This window comes from Porites lutea, chromosome 2 (assembly GCF_958299795.1).
Source record: "Porites lutea chromosome 2, jaPorLute2.1, whole genome shotgun sequence".
NCBI classification, from domain to species: domain Eukaryota; kingdom Metazoa; phylum Cnidaria; class Anthozoa; order Scleractinia; family Poritidae; genus Porites; species Porites lutea.
In genome coordinates, this window is record NC_133202.1 from 26827090 (window position 1) to 26842130 (window position 15041).

The 15041-nt window shown below is 40.6% G+C and overlaps 1 protein-coding gene across 1 annotated transcript in view; it reads right to left on the bottom strand.

The window, feature by feature from the left end:
- Window positions 1-459: 459 nt before the first annotated feature.
- Window positions 460-15041, bottom strand: part of LOC140925933 (uncharacterized) — a 32163-nt gene continuing 17581 nt past the window's right edge. The window contains exons 6-7 of the mRNA XM_073375759.1: window positions 5969-6064; window positions 460-4789 (exon numbers count right to left, since the gene is read on the bottom strand). Coding sequence (XP_073231860.1) covers window positions 1716-4789; window positions 5969-6064 — 3170 coding nt within the window. The 3' untranslated portion in view covers window positions 460-1715. The remainder of the gene's footprint in view (window positions 4790-5968; window positions 6065-15041) is intronic.

A 15041-nucleotide genomic window follows, 5' to 3' on the forward strand; every position in this document is an offset into this window, starting at 1 on the left:
CCATATTTTCTAGAACTTCCTAACTTGACAAAATGGGAGGAACATTCGATTTTCCAAATGAAACTTTTCGGTTTTCCCATGTAAGTAGTCGATTCGCGTTGGCTTTGGCGCACCAGCAACTGATAATTTCTCTTGTTTGGGCTTGGTCACGGGTTGAAGATGTGCACGCTTTGTCATTTGTTGATAGATACCTCACACTCCTGCCCGTGTTTCTGATAACTTATGCAGGACTCAGAATCAATTTTAGAGTTTGTAATGGACCGAAATATACAGTTAATGGATTAAAATACCCAGAAACCCAGCTTAATACGAGTCACAGACAGCCCACATTAGCTGAACATAGTCCTCGGGAGTGACATTGCTACTACTCATTTGCCATGACGTCATTCTTTTTGACATCTGGGCAAAGATAAGGACAAATATTATCAGCTGAATACGAAAACCAAAAAACAACAACAATTACAAATAAAACAATAGTTTTAATTAACACGTGTGGCTGTAAGAGCAGGCGGTACTAAGTAAGAGATAAGATAAGATAATTTATTAAACGTCAAATACACAGGGAGTGGTTACCCAGTCTCCCGAGCAGGAGGCTCATGTTAAAAGTGATTGACAGTTAAAAACTAAGAACTAAAAAGCCTAAAAATCTAAAACAGGTTAAGTAAAATCAATGCCGCAAACTGACATATAGATAAATTGATAACAGTGGAAAGCTAATTTAAAATACAAATAGAAAAATTCCTAACTATGTCTAAAGAAAACTAAAAAAAATGTACACAATCAACCACAATTAATTAAGAAAAATATCAAATGCAGTTATTGCACTGACATCCAGTAAAGTTATGATTCTTTAAATGACTGCGAAAGGATGCAAACTAGAGATTACGCAAAGACTACACTACATGTGATGTACAGTCGAAACTCTTTCAAACAGCCTTCCTCAACTTAGCAGCTAGTCATCAAAACTGGCGACAATAAAGAAATCAATGGAAGCCAGACCTCAATTAAGAGGCCAATTCTCCCTTCCCCGAAAGCAGAGTCACTGCTTGATTGACGTTCGACTGTAGTTGTAAGATAAAACTTGAAACAACTGAATGTGTTGTTATCATTTGAGCCTGAGCAAAATTAAAACATTTTTTGTAATTCAAAATATTACTCCGTTTCCTGTTGGTTTAAACAAAAAGTACACAAATAAACAAATAATCTTGTTCTGTTTAGCGTAAGACGCTCAAAACAGGCTATTTCTTTTTAGCTTTTACATCAAATAATTTCTGACACTTTTACATTCAAAACCCCGCAAAGCAAACTTACGGCGTGAACTAAGCACCTGCTAGGCAGTCAGATGCGAGAAATTTTAATGCTTGCATCATTGAATAATTGTGTCTTGTTCATCGCTAAAGTTGAGGGAAAAAATGGCGTCAACCCCAGCAAATCAGAGTTGAGTAACTTTGCTCTTAATGTGATGATAAATATAACATAACAATATCAATGCAATTAGAGAACGAATTACAAAAGTTCTAAGAGTTCTCCGAAGACGACTCGTTTGACTGTCCTACAACTTACAATTATTATTCTGGTAAATACAAGAATAATGATCATTACGATGTTCCTCGATCATTTTAACGTTACTTATTTACATACTTTTCTTTATCTTCCTCCTTCTCCGCATCATTATTATAATCATCCTGATCGTCAATTTATCATCATAATCATGCTCAATCAAAACATAGTTCAGCAGTTGTATTTACCTTGTAGACATTGGGCAATTCAGCAGCACCAGAATCACCAATACTGTTCTCACTCAAATCCAGCTTAGTTAAGGAGTAGTTGACTGCGAGAGCCTGGGAAAGAGATGCAGCACCAGAATCACCAATGCGGTTCCCACTCAAATCCAGCTTAATTAAGGAGGAGTTGACTGCAAGAGCCTTAGAAAGAGATGCAGCACCAGAATCACCAATGCCGGTCGAACTCAAAACCAAAGTAGTTAAGGAGGAGTTGACTGCAAGAGCCTGGGAAACAGATGCAGCACCAGCATCACCAATGCTGTTCACTCTCAAATTCAGCTTAGTCAAGGAGGAGTTGACTGCAAGAGCCTGGGAAAGTGATGCTGCACCAGAATCACCGATGCTGTTCGCTCTCAAATTCAGCTTAGTCAAGGAGGAGTTGACTGCAAGAGCCTGGGAAAGAGATGCAACACCAGAATCACCAATGCGGTTCCCACTCAAATCCAGCTTAGTTAAGGAGGAGTTGACTGCAAGAGCCTGGGATAGAGGTGTAGCACCAGAATCACCAATACTGTTCCAACCCAAATCCAGCTTAGTTAAGGAGTTGACTGCAAGAGCCTGGGAAAGAGCTGCAGCACCAGAATCACCAATACGGTTAGAACTCAAATCCAGCTTAGTTAAGGAGGAGTTGACCGCAAGACCCTGGGAAAGAGCTGCAGCACCAGACTCACCAATATTGTTCCAACTCAAAGCAAGCTTAGTTAAGGAGGAGTTGACCGCAAGACCCTGGGAAAGAGATGCAGCACCAGGACATCCAATCGAGTCGTTACTCAAATTCAACTTAGCTAAGGAGGAGTTGACTGCCAGAGCCAGGGAAAGAGATGCAGCGCCAGAATCACCAATGTCGTTCCGACTCAAATCCAGCTTTCTTAAGGTGGAGTTGACTGCAAGAGCCTGGGAAAGAGATGCAGCACCAGAATAACCAATATTGTTCCATCTCAAATTCAGCTTAGTTAAGGAGGAGTTGACTGCAAGAGCCTGGGAAAGAGATGCGGCACCAGGACATTTAATCGAGTTGCTTGTCAAATTCAAATTAGTTAAGGAGGAGTTGACTGCAAGAGCCTGGGAAAGAGATGCAGCACCAGGACATTTAATCGAGTTGCTTCTCAAACTCAAATTAGTTAAGGAAGAGTTGACTGCAAGAGCCTGGGAAAGAGATGCAGCACCAGACTCACCAACGCTGCTTAAATCCAAATTCAGATTAGTTAAGGAGGAGTTGACTGCAAGAGCCTGGGAAAGTGATGCTGCACCAGAATCACCGATGCTGTTCGCTCTCAAATTCAGCTTAGTCAAGGAGGAGTTGACTGCAAGAGCCTGGGAAAGAGATGCAGCACCAGACTCACCAATATGGTTAACACTCAAATCAAGCTCAGTTAAGGAGGAGTTGACTGCAAGAGCCTGGGAAAGAGATGCAGCACCAGACTCATCAATGGAGTTTTTACTCAAATCCAAATTAGTTAAGGAGGAGTTGACTGCAAGAAACTGGGAAAGAGACGCAGCACCAGAATCGTTAATCTGGCTCTCCCTCAACTTTAACTGAGTAAAGTTAAGGTGCTCCCATAAGGTTTGAAGTAAACTTGCGTTCTCAGATAGACTACTTACAGCAAATAATACACGTTTTGAAACGACATTAGCTGCGTCTGTGTCTAACTTAAGACTTGTGAAATTGATATTTGCAGCCACGCTTTTAACGAGAGATTCTGCCGTTTTCTTACTTTTTGACACTAATATTCCTATCAAGAATACAAATACTTGATATAGTTCACGCTCATATCTTTGATCAGTCACTACTGACTTGCAGCTCATTTTTCCTTCAATAAGTTTGCAAGCAAGAAAGAAACCAGAAAAGAATTCTTGAAAGCTCTTATGAGGAAACGCGTAACGCGCAAGAACTCTCCTCTTACTGCCAGCAGGCTGAAGTGAAAGGAATCCCATCTTGGATAAGACGATACAGCGACCGTCTGATTTATGTTCTTCAAAACACAACTCTCCATTTTGAAGAGACTCCAACGCCATTCTACCGAGATATAACAAGTCTTTACTGTAGACGGACAAGAGGTCTTTTTCCTCGCTGGATAGTCCTTGCTTTTGTTCATATCTTTCCAAAACAATAAGAACAATCTCAATGTACAATTCAGTCCTGCTCGCTGGAAACACGCCCTTTAAATCCTCCCAGATAACACAAAGTAAAGCAGTGTTTAACGGATTTGTTGTCAAATCGCTCAGATCTTTAGGTTTTCCAGACTCAATTAACCAGGGGTCAGCCCATACCATTTCTATAAGCTTCCTGGCCAAATGCTCTCTGTTGACGTTTTTAAAGTATTTATGAATAAAGCTTTCTGCATCCTCCCGCGTAAATCCTACAATCTCCCAAAGAGTGTCACAGTACCGCCTTGCATTCCTTCCAGCCTCATGAAGAGACGTGAGAACAATGTAACAACTGGAGAGTTCTTTACCTTCAACAAGGTTATAAAACATTTTGAGGTTTCTAGGATCCGCTTCGTCTAGTCCATCCAGCACTAATAGAACTTTGGACTGATTTTCACGAATGAATTTAAAGAAGCATTCCTTAGCTTGAGTGTCCATTTCCTCGGGGAGAACTTGATCATCAATAGCTTCCCAGATGTCAGACTTCATTTCGTGACATTTGAGAAGCAGTAGCACTTCAATCTCTGGAAAAGACGGGTCCCATTTGTCCTGCTTAGTGGCCCAATCATACGCCAGCTTTTGACAATACGTGGTTTTTCCCATACCAGGACCTCCTTCGATCAAGACTGTTCTCGGCCTTCGGCAGTCGTAGCGCGCTTCAAAGATTGCAGTCATATTGGTTATATCATGAGTACGTACTCCTCTGGTTTTTTCTTTTCCCACGATCTTTAATCCCGTAAAAATATCATTTATATTAAAGCTAGAATCTTCTAACCAAGAGACGGGTAAGAGGCGTTGTTCACGTGTTCTGTAGAGCTGACGAATCTTTTCTATGGCATCCGTTGGGTATAGAGAATCTACAATTGGAAATTAATAAAAGCCAATTTAGTTCATTAGTTTTTTAATTGTTGCCGATATAGTTTTTAATATGGTGGGAGGGGGGGGGGGGGGGGGGGAAGATTGAGCGTGGTTAATCCCAGGAGCATGAATTCGTATTCACCGACGTTTTTTTTTCCGTCGCACGCCAATTTCAGAGATTTGCCAACTAAAGTCACCCTAAGCTTAAGAAACAGGGGAGTTTTACTCATTGTGATCTTATGGAGTAGGTGGGGGAGGTATCGATCTTCAGTCCACGAAAATAAAGCTCGATCTACGATAGATTAAAACCTGTTTTTGCGGTTCTCTGGTATGCTGGCTTATGCCATCAAAGAGGAAACTTTTTAGATACCTACAAATTCAAATTACCAGAAGTAGAATGTTTTATCAACTGAAGATTTGATTTGCCATTTTATTACTATTTAGTTTCGTACTACATGGTGGTGTAGCACTCTTCAGATAAAATAGCCTGCTCTGCAGATGAATGTACACTCTTTACGTAAAACTGACCGGGGTAAAAAGCACTTTTGGGTATAAAAAAATTTGATGTAGCCTCCTCGCAGCGCAGCCTCATTGGAATAGAAATTTGAAACCTATGGATGCCAGAACATCTGGTTATGAAGTCAGCGTATCACCGTCCGCGCGTACAGACTGTGGGAGAGGCAAAAGGGGAGACTCTTGATGAGAGTGCACTGGTTTGTCGTGGCGAGAAGGTAATCAGTTTACAGGCAACTAAAAAAGTCGCTCCGCTAAAAATCTTGACGTTTCTTGTGTTTGTCTAAGACAAAAACCTTCAAGAATAAATTTTCAAGGCTTTGTTTCTAGTTTGGTCATGCTTTGGTCGCGCTCCAGGACCAGTCTAGTTTCCGACTAGTCAAAATTTTGACAGGTGAATGCTCGCGTAAAAACATTAGCCTCCCACGCAGACGTTCTTAGGGGTTCGTCACGCGTTCCTGCCCCACCAAGAACGTCTGCGTGGGAGGCTATAAAAACATATTCAGCTTCTGTAAAATAAATTTTTCCGACAACTGAAGCTTTGAGAACTTTTAAGTTTTACTTTACTTCTCGTTTTCTTGTACCGCTATCAAGATTTGTCTGTTATTCAAAGCTGGTTTGTTTATTTGGTAAATCTAAATATTAGACCAAACTATTTATCTTACCAGCTTGGTCATGAAGAGCTTGCTCAATTGTACAAAGTTCGGTGAACACCATAGATGACAGATCACTAGCATCTTTTACCCCTCCCTGCTCAGGACCTGATGGAATACAAACCAGTAAGTCACAGCTACAATATATATCGTTACTATAAAAGCAAAGCAAAACAAAGTAAAACAACTGAAGCTTAGAGAACTTTAAAATTTTTCCTTCTCATGTTCTTCCACTGCTATCAAGATTTTTCTGTTATTCAAAGCTGCTTGTTTATTTGTGTTACGCGGGTAATCTTTTAGAGGACGGATAGCTTGCAAACTAAACTGAACGCAGGGTTGTCGGAACAGCAACAAGAAGATTTATTCCAAAAATGAACGTAGTTTCCACGAAGTAAAACTCTACAACAGCACGTAACTCGTTAAACTTACACGGCCTCCGCCAACTTGAATTAACTTGATAAACTTACACGACCTCCGCCAACTTGAATAAACACTGCTTTCGTCACACTTGACTAAACACGACTAACGTCGAACTCTCCTCGCTTGTGAAAACTAGTTAAAACTTAACTCGGACTCGCCTACTTATATAGTTTCACCACAACATTCTAGAACTTCCTAAATAGTCTAATTACAGAAAGATTACAAAATATACCGCTTTTAGAAACGCTTACACAAGATTCTTAAAAGAAACAAACTATGAACTCTCGCGAAGCTTCTAGAAAGTCACGCTAGTCACGCGATACAATTTTTCGTAACATAACCCCCTTTCAGAGGAAATTTCCTAAATTTCCAATACAACAGAAAAATTGTAAGGTAATATACAACAGGGGTAGTTCAGTGTATCTCAGGTTACTCTTCTACTCGACTAAGATAATCCGCTCCAACATTCTCTGATCCTTTGATGGCTTCGACCTTGAAATTGTAACTTTGTAGAAACATCGCCCATCGCATTAGTCGTGCGTTGGTATATTTTGCACTGTCCATGTACTTTAGCGGCTCGTGGTCTGTCTGCAGCACAAAAGGTACACCGTACAAATATAGATGAAATCTCTTGATTCCCCATACAATCGCTAGGCATTCTTTCTCGATTGTAGAATAGTTGTGCCCCGCACTTGACAATTTCTTGCTTGCATAACAAACCGGGAATAATTTCTCTTCGTGCCTTTGCATCAATACTGCACCAATTCCATTGTTCGAAGCGTCCGTCCGTAAGAAATAGGTTTTAGCTGGATCGGGGAGGCGTAGAGTAGGTTCACTTGTTAGGTAGGACTTGACTGTTTGGTAGGCTTTCTCTTGTGCTTCACCCCACTCAACTTTAGTATCCTGCTAGACCCATAAATAACCGCACCTGTTTCTTTGTGCTTGGCCTTGGGGCATCTTTAATTTTCTCCACGTTATCCTGATGTAGACCAATTATTCCTTGCTCCAGTCGATGGCCTAGGAAATCCACACTGTTTACTCCGAATAGGCACTTCGTAGGTCTAATAGTCAACCCAGCTGGTACAAGGCGCGAAAACAGCTCTCTGAGGGCTCTAATATGCTTTTCCCACGTACGGGTGTGAACCAATATATCATCCCAGTAGAAGTCGACATCGTCTAGATCTTCTATCAATTTCTTCATTGCACGCTTCAGTGTTGCCGCCGAGTTAATCATTCCAAACGGCATCTTCAAAAACTCGTACGCCCCGTCAGGTGTTACGAACGCAGTTTTCGAAATGTCCTCCTCTGGTATAGCTATCTGCCAGTATCCCTTGCTAAGGTCAATTTTTGAAAAGAATTTGTCTCCACTAAGCTTCTGGAACAAGTGTTCAGCAGTTGGCATAGGCTCAGGATTAAATACAGTTAGTTTAATTAATTTCCGATAATCAACGCACACGCGGTTTGTGTTGTCTTTTTTCTTCACTACTACAAAAGGTGATGCATACGGAGAACTGGACTCTCTAATAACTCCCATTTTGATCATGTCGTCAATATCTTTTCTCAGTGATTCTCTCATGCTGTAAGGTACAGGGTAAGGTCTTGATCTAACTGGCTTGTCTGAGGTTAGTTTAATATGATGCTGAACGAGATCTGTAGTACCTGGTGCTTCAGTAAACAAATTCGTGAACTGTTTAGCCAGATCCGTAAATTTTGTTCGTTGCTCGTCCGTAAGATTCGGTCCAGTTGCAACATCCTCAATTGATTCCTTGGCTACATAACCACCAAGCTCTAGGAAATCAACCTCTTCTTCCTCTGCTTCATCAACTTTAGCCGCACAGTCGACAGCATCGTCTATACTCGTAGCGCCTGCTCCAACAGCTACTACTCCTTCGACTGTAGTCTCCTCTCGCTCAAAATACTTTTTAGTTTTTTTCCTTCTTCACTGGGAGGACTGATAGGCCCAACAAGATCTATTGCTACTCTCTTAAAGGGCTTGTCAATTAGCGGCATCTTCTCTAACGGTACCTTCGGCACTGATCCCTTACTTACGGTCTTCTGACAAACGACGCAGGACTTGCAAAATCGAGTCACGTCACCTTGAATTTCAGGCCAATAAAACGCACTCTGGATCTTGTCTGTTGCTTTCTTGATGCCCATGTGACCGCCCATGATCATTCCGTGAGCTACTTCCATTATGGGGCGTCTCAGCTTCTCAGGAACCATGACTTGTTTAAGCGGTTTACCACCATTCACATAAGGATGCTTGTACAGACGGTACAGTACTCCACATTTTTCTAGTACATCGCCTCGATCCCAGTACTTGCGCAGGCTCTCATCTTCACGCTGCATCTGCTTGAGCTTCTCTCTATCCACGATAGGGCTCTCACGGCTACTTGGCATCTTCAAGGCTGTGCGTTCATCCTTTTTCTTAGCTTGACTTATTGTAGTCACTGCACAGGCCTCTTGCCAACTGGGGTCTGGATTTTGTGCGTCCCTGGCATCAGGTACGTTGCCAATAATAAGGTCGTAGATAGGATCTGAAAGACACTGCGCTTCTACGTGGCCCTTAAGATAAGGGGTATCGACATAAATTCTTGCTATGGGCACCTTCCTTGCAGTGTTGTCAATAAGCAACATAACGTTAAAGTCTCCGGTGAACTGATCCTCGCCGACAAGGTTCTTCCTGACTACAACTCCACTGCAACCAGTATCTCTTAAAACGTCAACAGTCTTCTCTCCAACTCTACCTTTTACAACAGGCATCTTACTTCTTACTCCAGTTAAGGGTTCAACACAGGCATTACTCAGCAACGGGACTTTCTTGCCACAGGCTAACAGAAGCTGATCATCTTGAATACACGACTTGACTTCCTCGGGGGTAGCGTTAAGATCGGGTGACTTAACCAAACAGCCAGCACTAACTTGACCACGTTGCACAGGGTTATCATCCTTACCTTGGCCTCCTGACTTACGTCCACCTGATCGACAGTTCCTCGCTTCATGACCTTGCTCGCCACATAGGAAACACCTTTTAGCTAGAGTTGGGCAGTTAATCGCTTTGTGTCCGCGGGCATTACACTTGTAACGCTGGAGGGCTGTTGTATCACTCTGTGCAGTCTTTGTTTCCTCCACCTTGGGCTGTACGTGTGGCTTCTTGCTCGCAGAGCTGAACAGGTGCTTTCCATGTGCTTCCAAGTATTGATCGGCGATCTTCGCTATCTGAGCAAGCGTTTCCGGGGCTCTTTCACGGAGGTGAATAGCTAACTCTTTTGGACAAGAGTCAATAAACTGTTCTTTCACAATTAAATCTTTTAGGCCTTCAAAAGAACGTTCAGTGTTCGACAGTTCTGACCAACGTAGTAAATATCTATCCAGTCCCACTATAAACTGTTCGGGGCTCTCGTCAACTTCCGGCTTTGATACTCTAAATTTACGACGATAACCGTCCTCTGTATGATCATATCTCTTCATCAAAGCTAACTTCACTCGTTCGTAATCTTGGGCTGCCTCCTCAGATAATCGCGAATAAACTTCTAGGGCACGTCCAGACAAAAGAGCACTAAGTTTCGACGCCCATCCAGTCTTCTCCCATTTAGCTGTGGTTGCGAATCTTTCAAATCGTTGCAGGTAAGAATCTAAGTCGTCCTTACCATCAACAAATGAGGGAAGCTTGGGTGCCTTGGCCCTATCCTCTCTCACTTCAGGGTGTTCGGCAACATTACGGCCTTGTCCTAGACGAGCGAGCTCTAGTTCATGTTCTCTCTTAGCAGCTTCAATAGCTTCTTTCTGCTTTAACAGTTCCGCTTCCAGGTCTAATTTTCTCAGTTCGCGTTCTTGCCGCCTAGTTTCTCTTTCTTCGTCTTCTTTTCTTCTATCTTCCTCAAGCATTCGACGTTTCTCCTCTTTTTGTTCTTCCAACAGTCTACGTTTTTCTTCTTTTTCTTCTTCTAACTGTCTACGTTTTTCTTCTTTCTCTTCCTCTTCCCTCCTTCTTTCTTCTTCTAACTTTTGTTGCTCCCGCACAAACTCGAGCAGTTTTTCTCCTTCCAATTCCGAACTTTTCTCCCATCTGTCTAAACTTATCCATTTTCTCAGTTCACAGCAAACACACTCTATATACTTCCTCGTAACAGTTCTTCTCACTTCCCTGTATACTCTTTTTTCTTGAACTGTCCTTTCCTGCTTACTGTAGTCAGCAAACAAGTGAATTCCTCTCCCAGACAGGCCCCCAATGTTACGCGGGTAATCTTTTAGAGGACGGATAACTTGCAAACTAAATTGAACGCAGGGTTGTCGGAACAGCAACAAGAAGATTTATTCCAAAAATGAACGTAGTTTCCACGAAGTAAAACTCTACAACAGCACGTAACTCGTTAAACTTACACGGCCTCCGCCAACTTGAATTAACTTGATAAACTTACACGACCTCCGCCAACTTGAATAAACACTGCTTTCGTCACACTTGACTAAACACGACTAACGTCGAACTCTCCTCGCTTGTGAAAACTAGTTAAAACTTAACTCGGACTCGCCTACTTATATAGTTTCACCACAACATTCTAGAACTTTCTAAATAGTCTAATTACAGAAAGATTACAAAATATACCGCTTTTAGAAACGCTTACACAAGATCCTAAAATAAACAAACTATGAACTCTCGCGAAGCTTCTAGAAAGTCACGTTAGTCACGCAATACAATTTTTCGTAACAATTTGGTTTAGGCATAGTTAATTGAGTAGAATGGTTATGAAACCCGTCCGACTCCTTTGTTATATGTTTTTGTGGACCTGAAAGTGCACAACGTTCAAGAGAATTCCTATCATTTTGATTGTATTGACCAATAAAAACGTTGCATTAATTTATTCCGTAACAATTTGGCAACAGAAAACAAAGGATTGTGCACTTTCAGGGTGCTTCCAACATAAACTGCAGCACTGTTGTTTTTATCATTGATGTTTGCCGCTTTTCATAACCAGTCTCCTCTAATAACTATGGTTTAGGCTAAGAAAAGCGTCGCATAAGGTCGACAGGATGATCGCAGGCTTTTACAGCATAGCGCAAGAAACAAAATCGGTATGTGTTTCTGACATGACTTATACTGGCTTTCAGGAGCTGCATCTCAGGTGGGCTTGGGTAATTAATGAATTATGTCTGGCCTGTCTTTGTTTTTGAAATCAGGCGTAATTATTTTATGCTACCTATGTAGGTTTTCGAAATTGCAATGCATGTGACCACGCTTATTACTCGTTTAAACTACACAAGCTTCTAACATTTTTCGGTTGCAAAAATAAAGAAAAAAAGCAGATCTACAATCAGTTCCTAATGTCGTATCCGCTTGTAAAAAGAAAGCTTTAAGGTGACTCGACCCAGTTTTTTTTAGGGGGTACCATCCTACTTTGAAGCTCTCTGGTATCCCCACCTTTACTTTTATCGTAAGTCTGACACATAGAATGGATAACATATAGATCAATCTACAATATAACATAAAATTTTTGGCGATCGGAGTAAATGTCACGTGGTTATAATGCCACGCCCCTTTGAGGTCTGAGTCGAAAATCTGCTGTTGCCGGCATTTTTTTCGTGAAAATCTCTCGGCTACACATAGTGCGCATTAGTGCCTTGCGCTGAACAGAGTTTCACCAAAATCGCAAAGACCCAATTCGAGAAATTCAGCGGTTTCCAAATTTAGGTCATAATTTATGCGAAAATGATAAGCAAACTTTACACGGATTATATTTAATAAACTATGAGATTCATCTCTTTATTTTGGGCATCCTTATAACAGATGGGTCCTTGCAAGTCAGCAAAACAATTTAGGGCCTTGTAAATGCGCGCGATGTCGAGCAAAGCAAACATATAGAAATTATAGTTTTCGCTATTTGTTGACATTTGTCAGCGTTTAAGAGTCAATCTCACGAAAAAAGCATTTTCTTAAAAATTCGTAGTTTTTTCTCCTTCAAATTTTTTCAGGGCCACAATTGATTAACTAACTACCCGGACTCTGAATTTCATGGTCATTGAAAAACTGTGACATTACCTTCTATAAGCCCAAACTTGAGTAAACATTGAAGATTTTTAGCGTTTTGGCTGAGTTTGTGCTTTGAGAGTTGTCTATTGTTTCTAGTCTGTCATTATACAGCATTCTTGATCAGCACGCGTGCAATGACCACGCTTGGCTGACTTCCGAATGCTCACCGAGATATGATAATTTAGTATAAGAAAATAGAAGGGATTCCCTTCACGAGTTGGTTTAATTATTGGCTTGCATTAAACCTATGAAAAAATGATATTTTTTTAATAGTAAGTAGATTTAGTGTGTAGCACTTCTTGATTTTTTTGCAAAGGCACAAGAAGCACGAGAATTGATTAAAAATTGTGAGTTGAACCTCTATGTATCACGCGATGGCCTGTCTCACTGTACCAAAATTATCATATTCGGAAGTCAGCCAAGCGCGGTCATTGCACGCGTGCTGAACAAGAATGCTGTATCATGACAGACTAGAAACAATAGACAACTCCCAAAGCACAAACTCAGCCAAAACGCTAAAAATCTTCAATGTTTACTCAAGTTTGAGCTTATAGACGATAATGTCACAGTTTTTCAATGACCATGAAATTCAGAGTCCGGGTAGTTAGTTAATCAATTGTGGCCCTGAAAAAATTTGAAGGAAAAAAAAACTACGAATTTTTAAGAAAATGCTTTTTTCGTGAGATTGACTCTTAAACGCTGACAAACGTCAACAAATAGCGAAAACTATAATTTCTATATGTTTGCTTTGCTCGAAATCGCGCGCATTTACAAGGCCCTAAATTGTTTTGCTGACTTGCAAGGACCCATCTGTTATAAGAATGCCCAAAATAAAGAGATGAATCTCACAGTTTATTAGATATAATCCGTGTAAAGTTTTCTTATCATTTTCGCATAAATTATGACCTAAATTTGGAAACTGCTGAATTTCTCGAATTGGGTCTTTGCGATTTTGGTGAAACTCTGTTCAGCGCAAGGCACTAATGCGCACTATGTGTAGCCGAGAGATTTTCACGAAAAAATGCCGGCAACAGCAGATTTTCGACTCAGACCTCAAAGGGGCGTGGCATTATAACCACGTGACATTTACTCCGATCGCCAAAAATTTTATGTTATATTGTAGATTGATCTATATGTTATCCATTCTATTTGTTAGACTTACGATAAAAGTAAAGTTGGGGATACCAGAGAGCTTCAAAGTAGGATGGTACCCCCCCCAAAAAAACTGGGTCGAGTCACCTTAAGCAAACGACCAGCTTCGAGGTATGTTTATCTAGGCGCTATTCCAAACGCGAAGCCGGCTAAAATACTTGTACTAAAACAAAGGGAACAAGGTTTGAAATAAGATTTGCTCCCTTCAATAAAAACTGTTGTTGTTACACATGTTCCCACTGAAAAATTATTCACGTTTTGATTGTCTTTCATAAATATTGTGCAAAGGTCCCGCTTTTTTCTTTCTTTCACTGCATGAGTGCCGCTTTAGCTGAAGTTGAATAGAACCTCAAAATAAGTTGAATAATACCTCAAAAGTTAAATCATTAATAAGAAGGGCTCCTTAAAGGTCAAATGAACCAAAAATTCGACATTTTTTATTTTAGCTCAATTCTAGTGAAATATGTTTAAAATGAACCGAATAAACATACTATGAAGTTTCAGCTCAATTGAAGCAAGGATCTCCGAGATATACACAATTAAAAATTGTTATTTTTTGGCCCTTATCTTCGTAGAGCGGTCGGAAAAATTGTCGGTAAAAACAGCTTGTGACGTCAATGTTGGTCAGGTGAAAAAAGCGGGAAATTCAAAACAGTGTTTTTCGAGTCGACTTCGCGCTGAAATTTTGGTGGTTTGTGCGGCCATAAACCTAGAGAGAACAAGCAATTTGTCGTCAAAAGTTGCAAGCTGTGGTTATAACCTTATTATTTAATTTTCTCGAAGAATACATTATAGTAAAACGGACTTTAACGACGGCATTAATTTCCTTGCGCTGTACTGGAAATGTGCGTGCGTAGGTCCAATTTTTTTCAAGATGTATTCACAAAATGTGTTCATATAAGGAAGTTTCTGGATATATAAGGTCCGGAGCTCCACTGTGGACACAAAAACACAATATTTTTGTTAAGTGATTTGCCCAAAGAAATTCACGCTTGTCCACAATGTGTTTGAAGTCATTGAACTTTGTCGCACTCGAGCAGATATAAACTGACCTACGCTCGATCGGATACTTGTCCTTCGCAGAACACTAAAATATAAACAAAATCCTCAATGTAGAAGTTTTGGCGTTGATATGTGGGCAGAAAGAGTTAATCTTTATCTACTAAAATCTTCCCCAAAATCGGTTTCAAAGCAACTACAGTTTTTTAAACTTGATCGTTTCGCGCAGATAAAGTTTGCTTTGTGTTGTCAGGTTGAACATGCATAACACTTCTCAAAAACCCTTTAAGATTTCCTTCAAACAAAGTTGAAGTTACATTATTGCAAAAACTTCTCTCCAGTTATGCATATGATTTAATTACCGACTGAGGTCACTTTAAGGACCATAGACGCCACTTTAAGCTCGCAAAGAGAGGCGACAAGCAACGGAACAATTCCGTCATGCATAAAATTCAGCTTAAGTGAACTAAAAAAAGCTTCAATAAG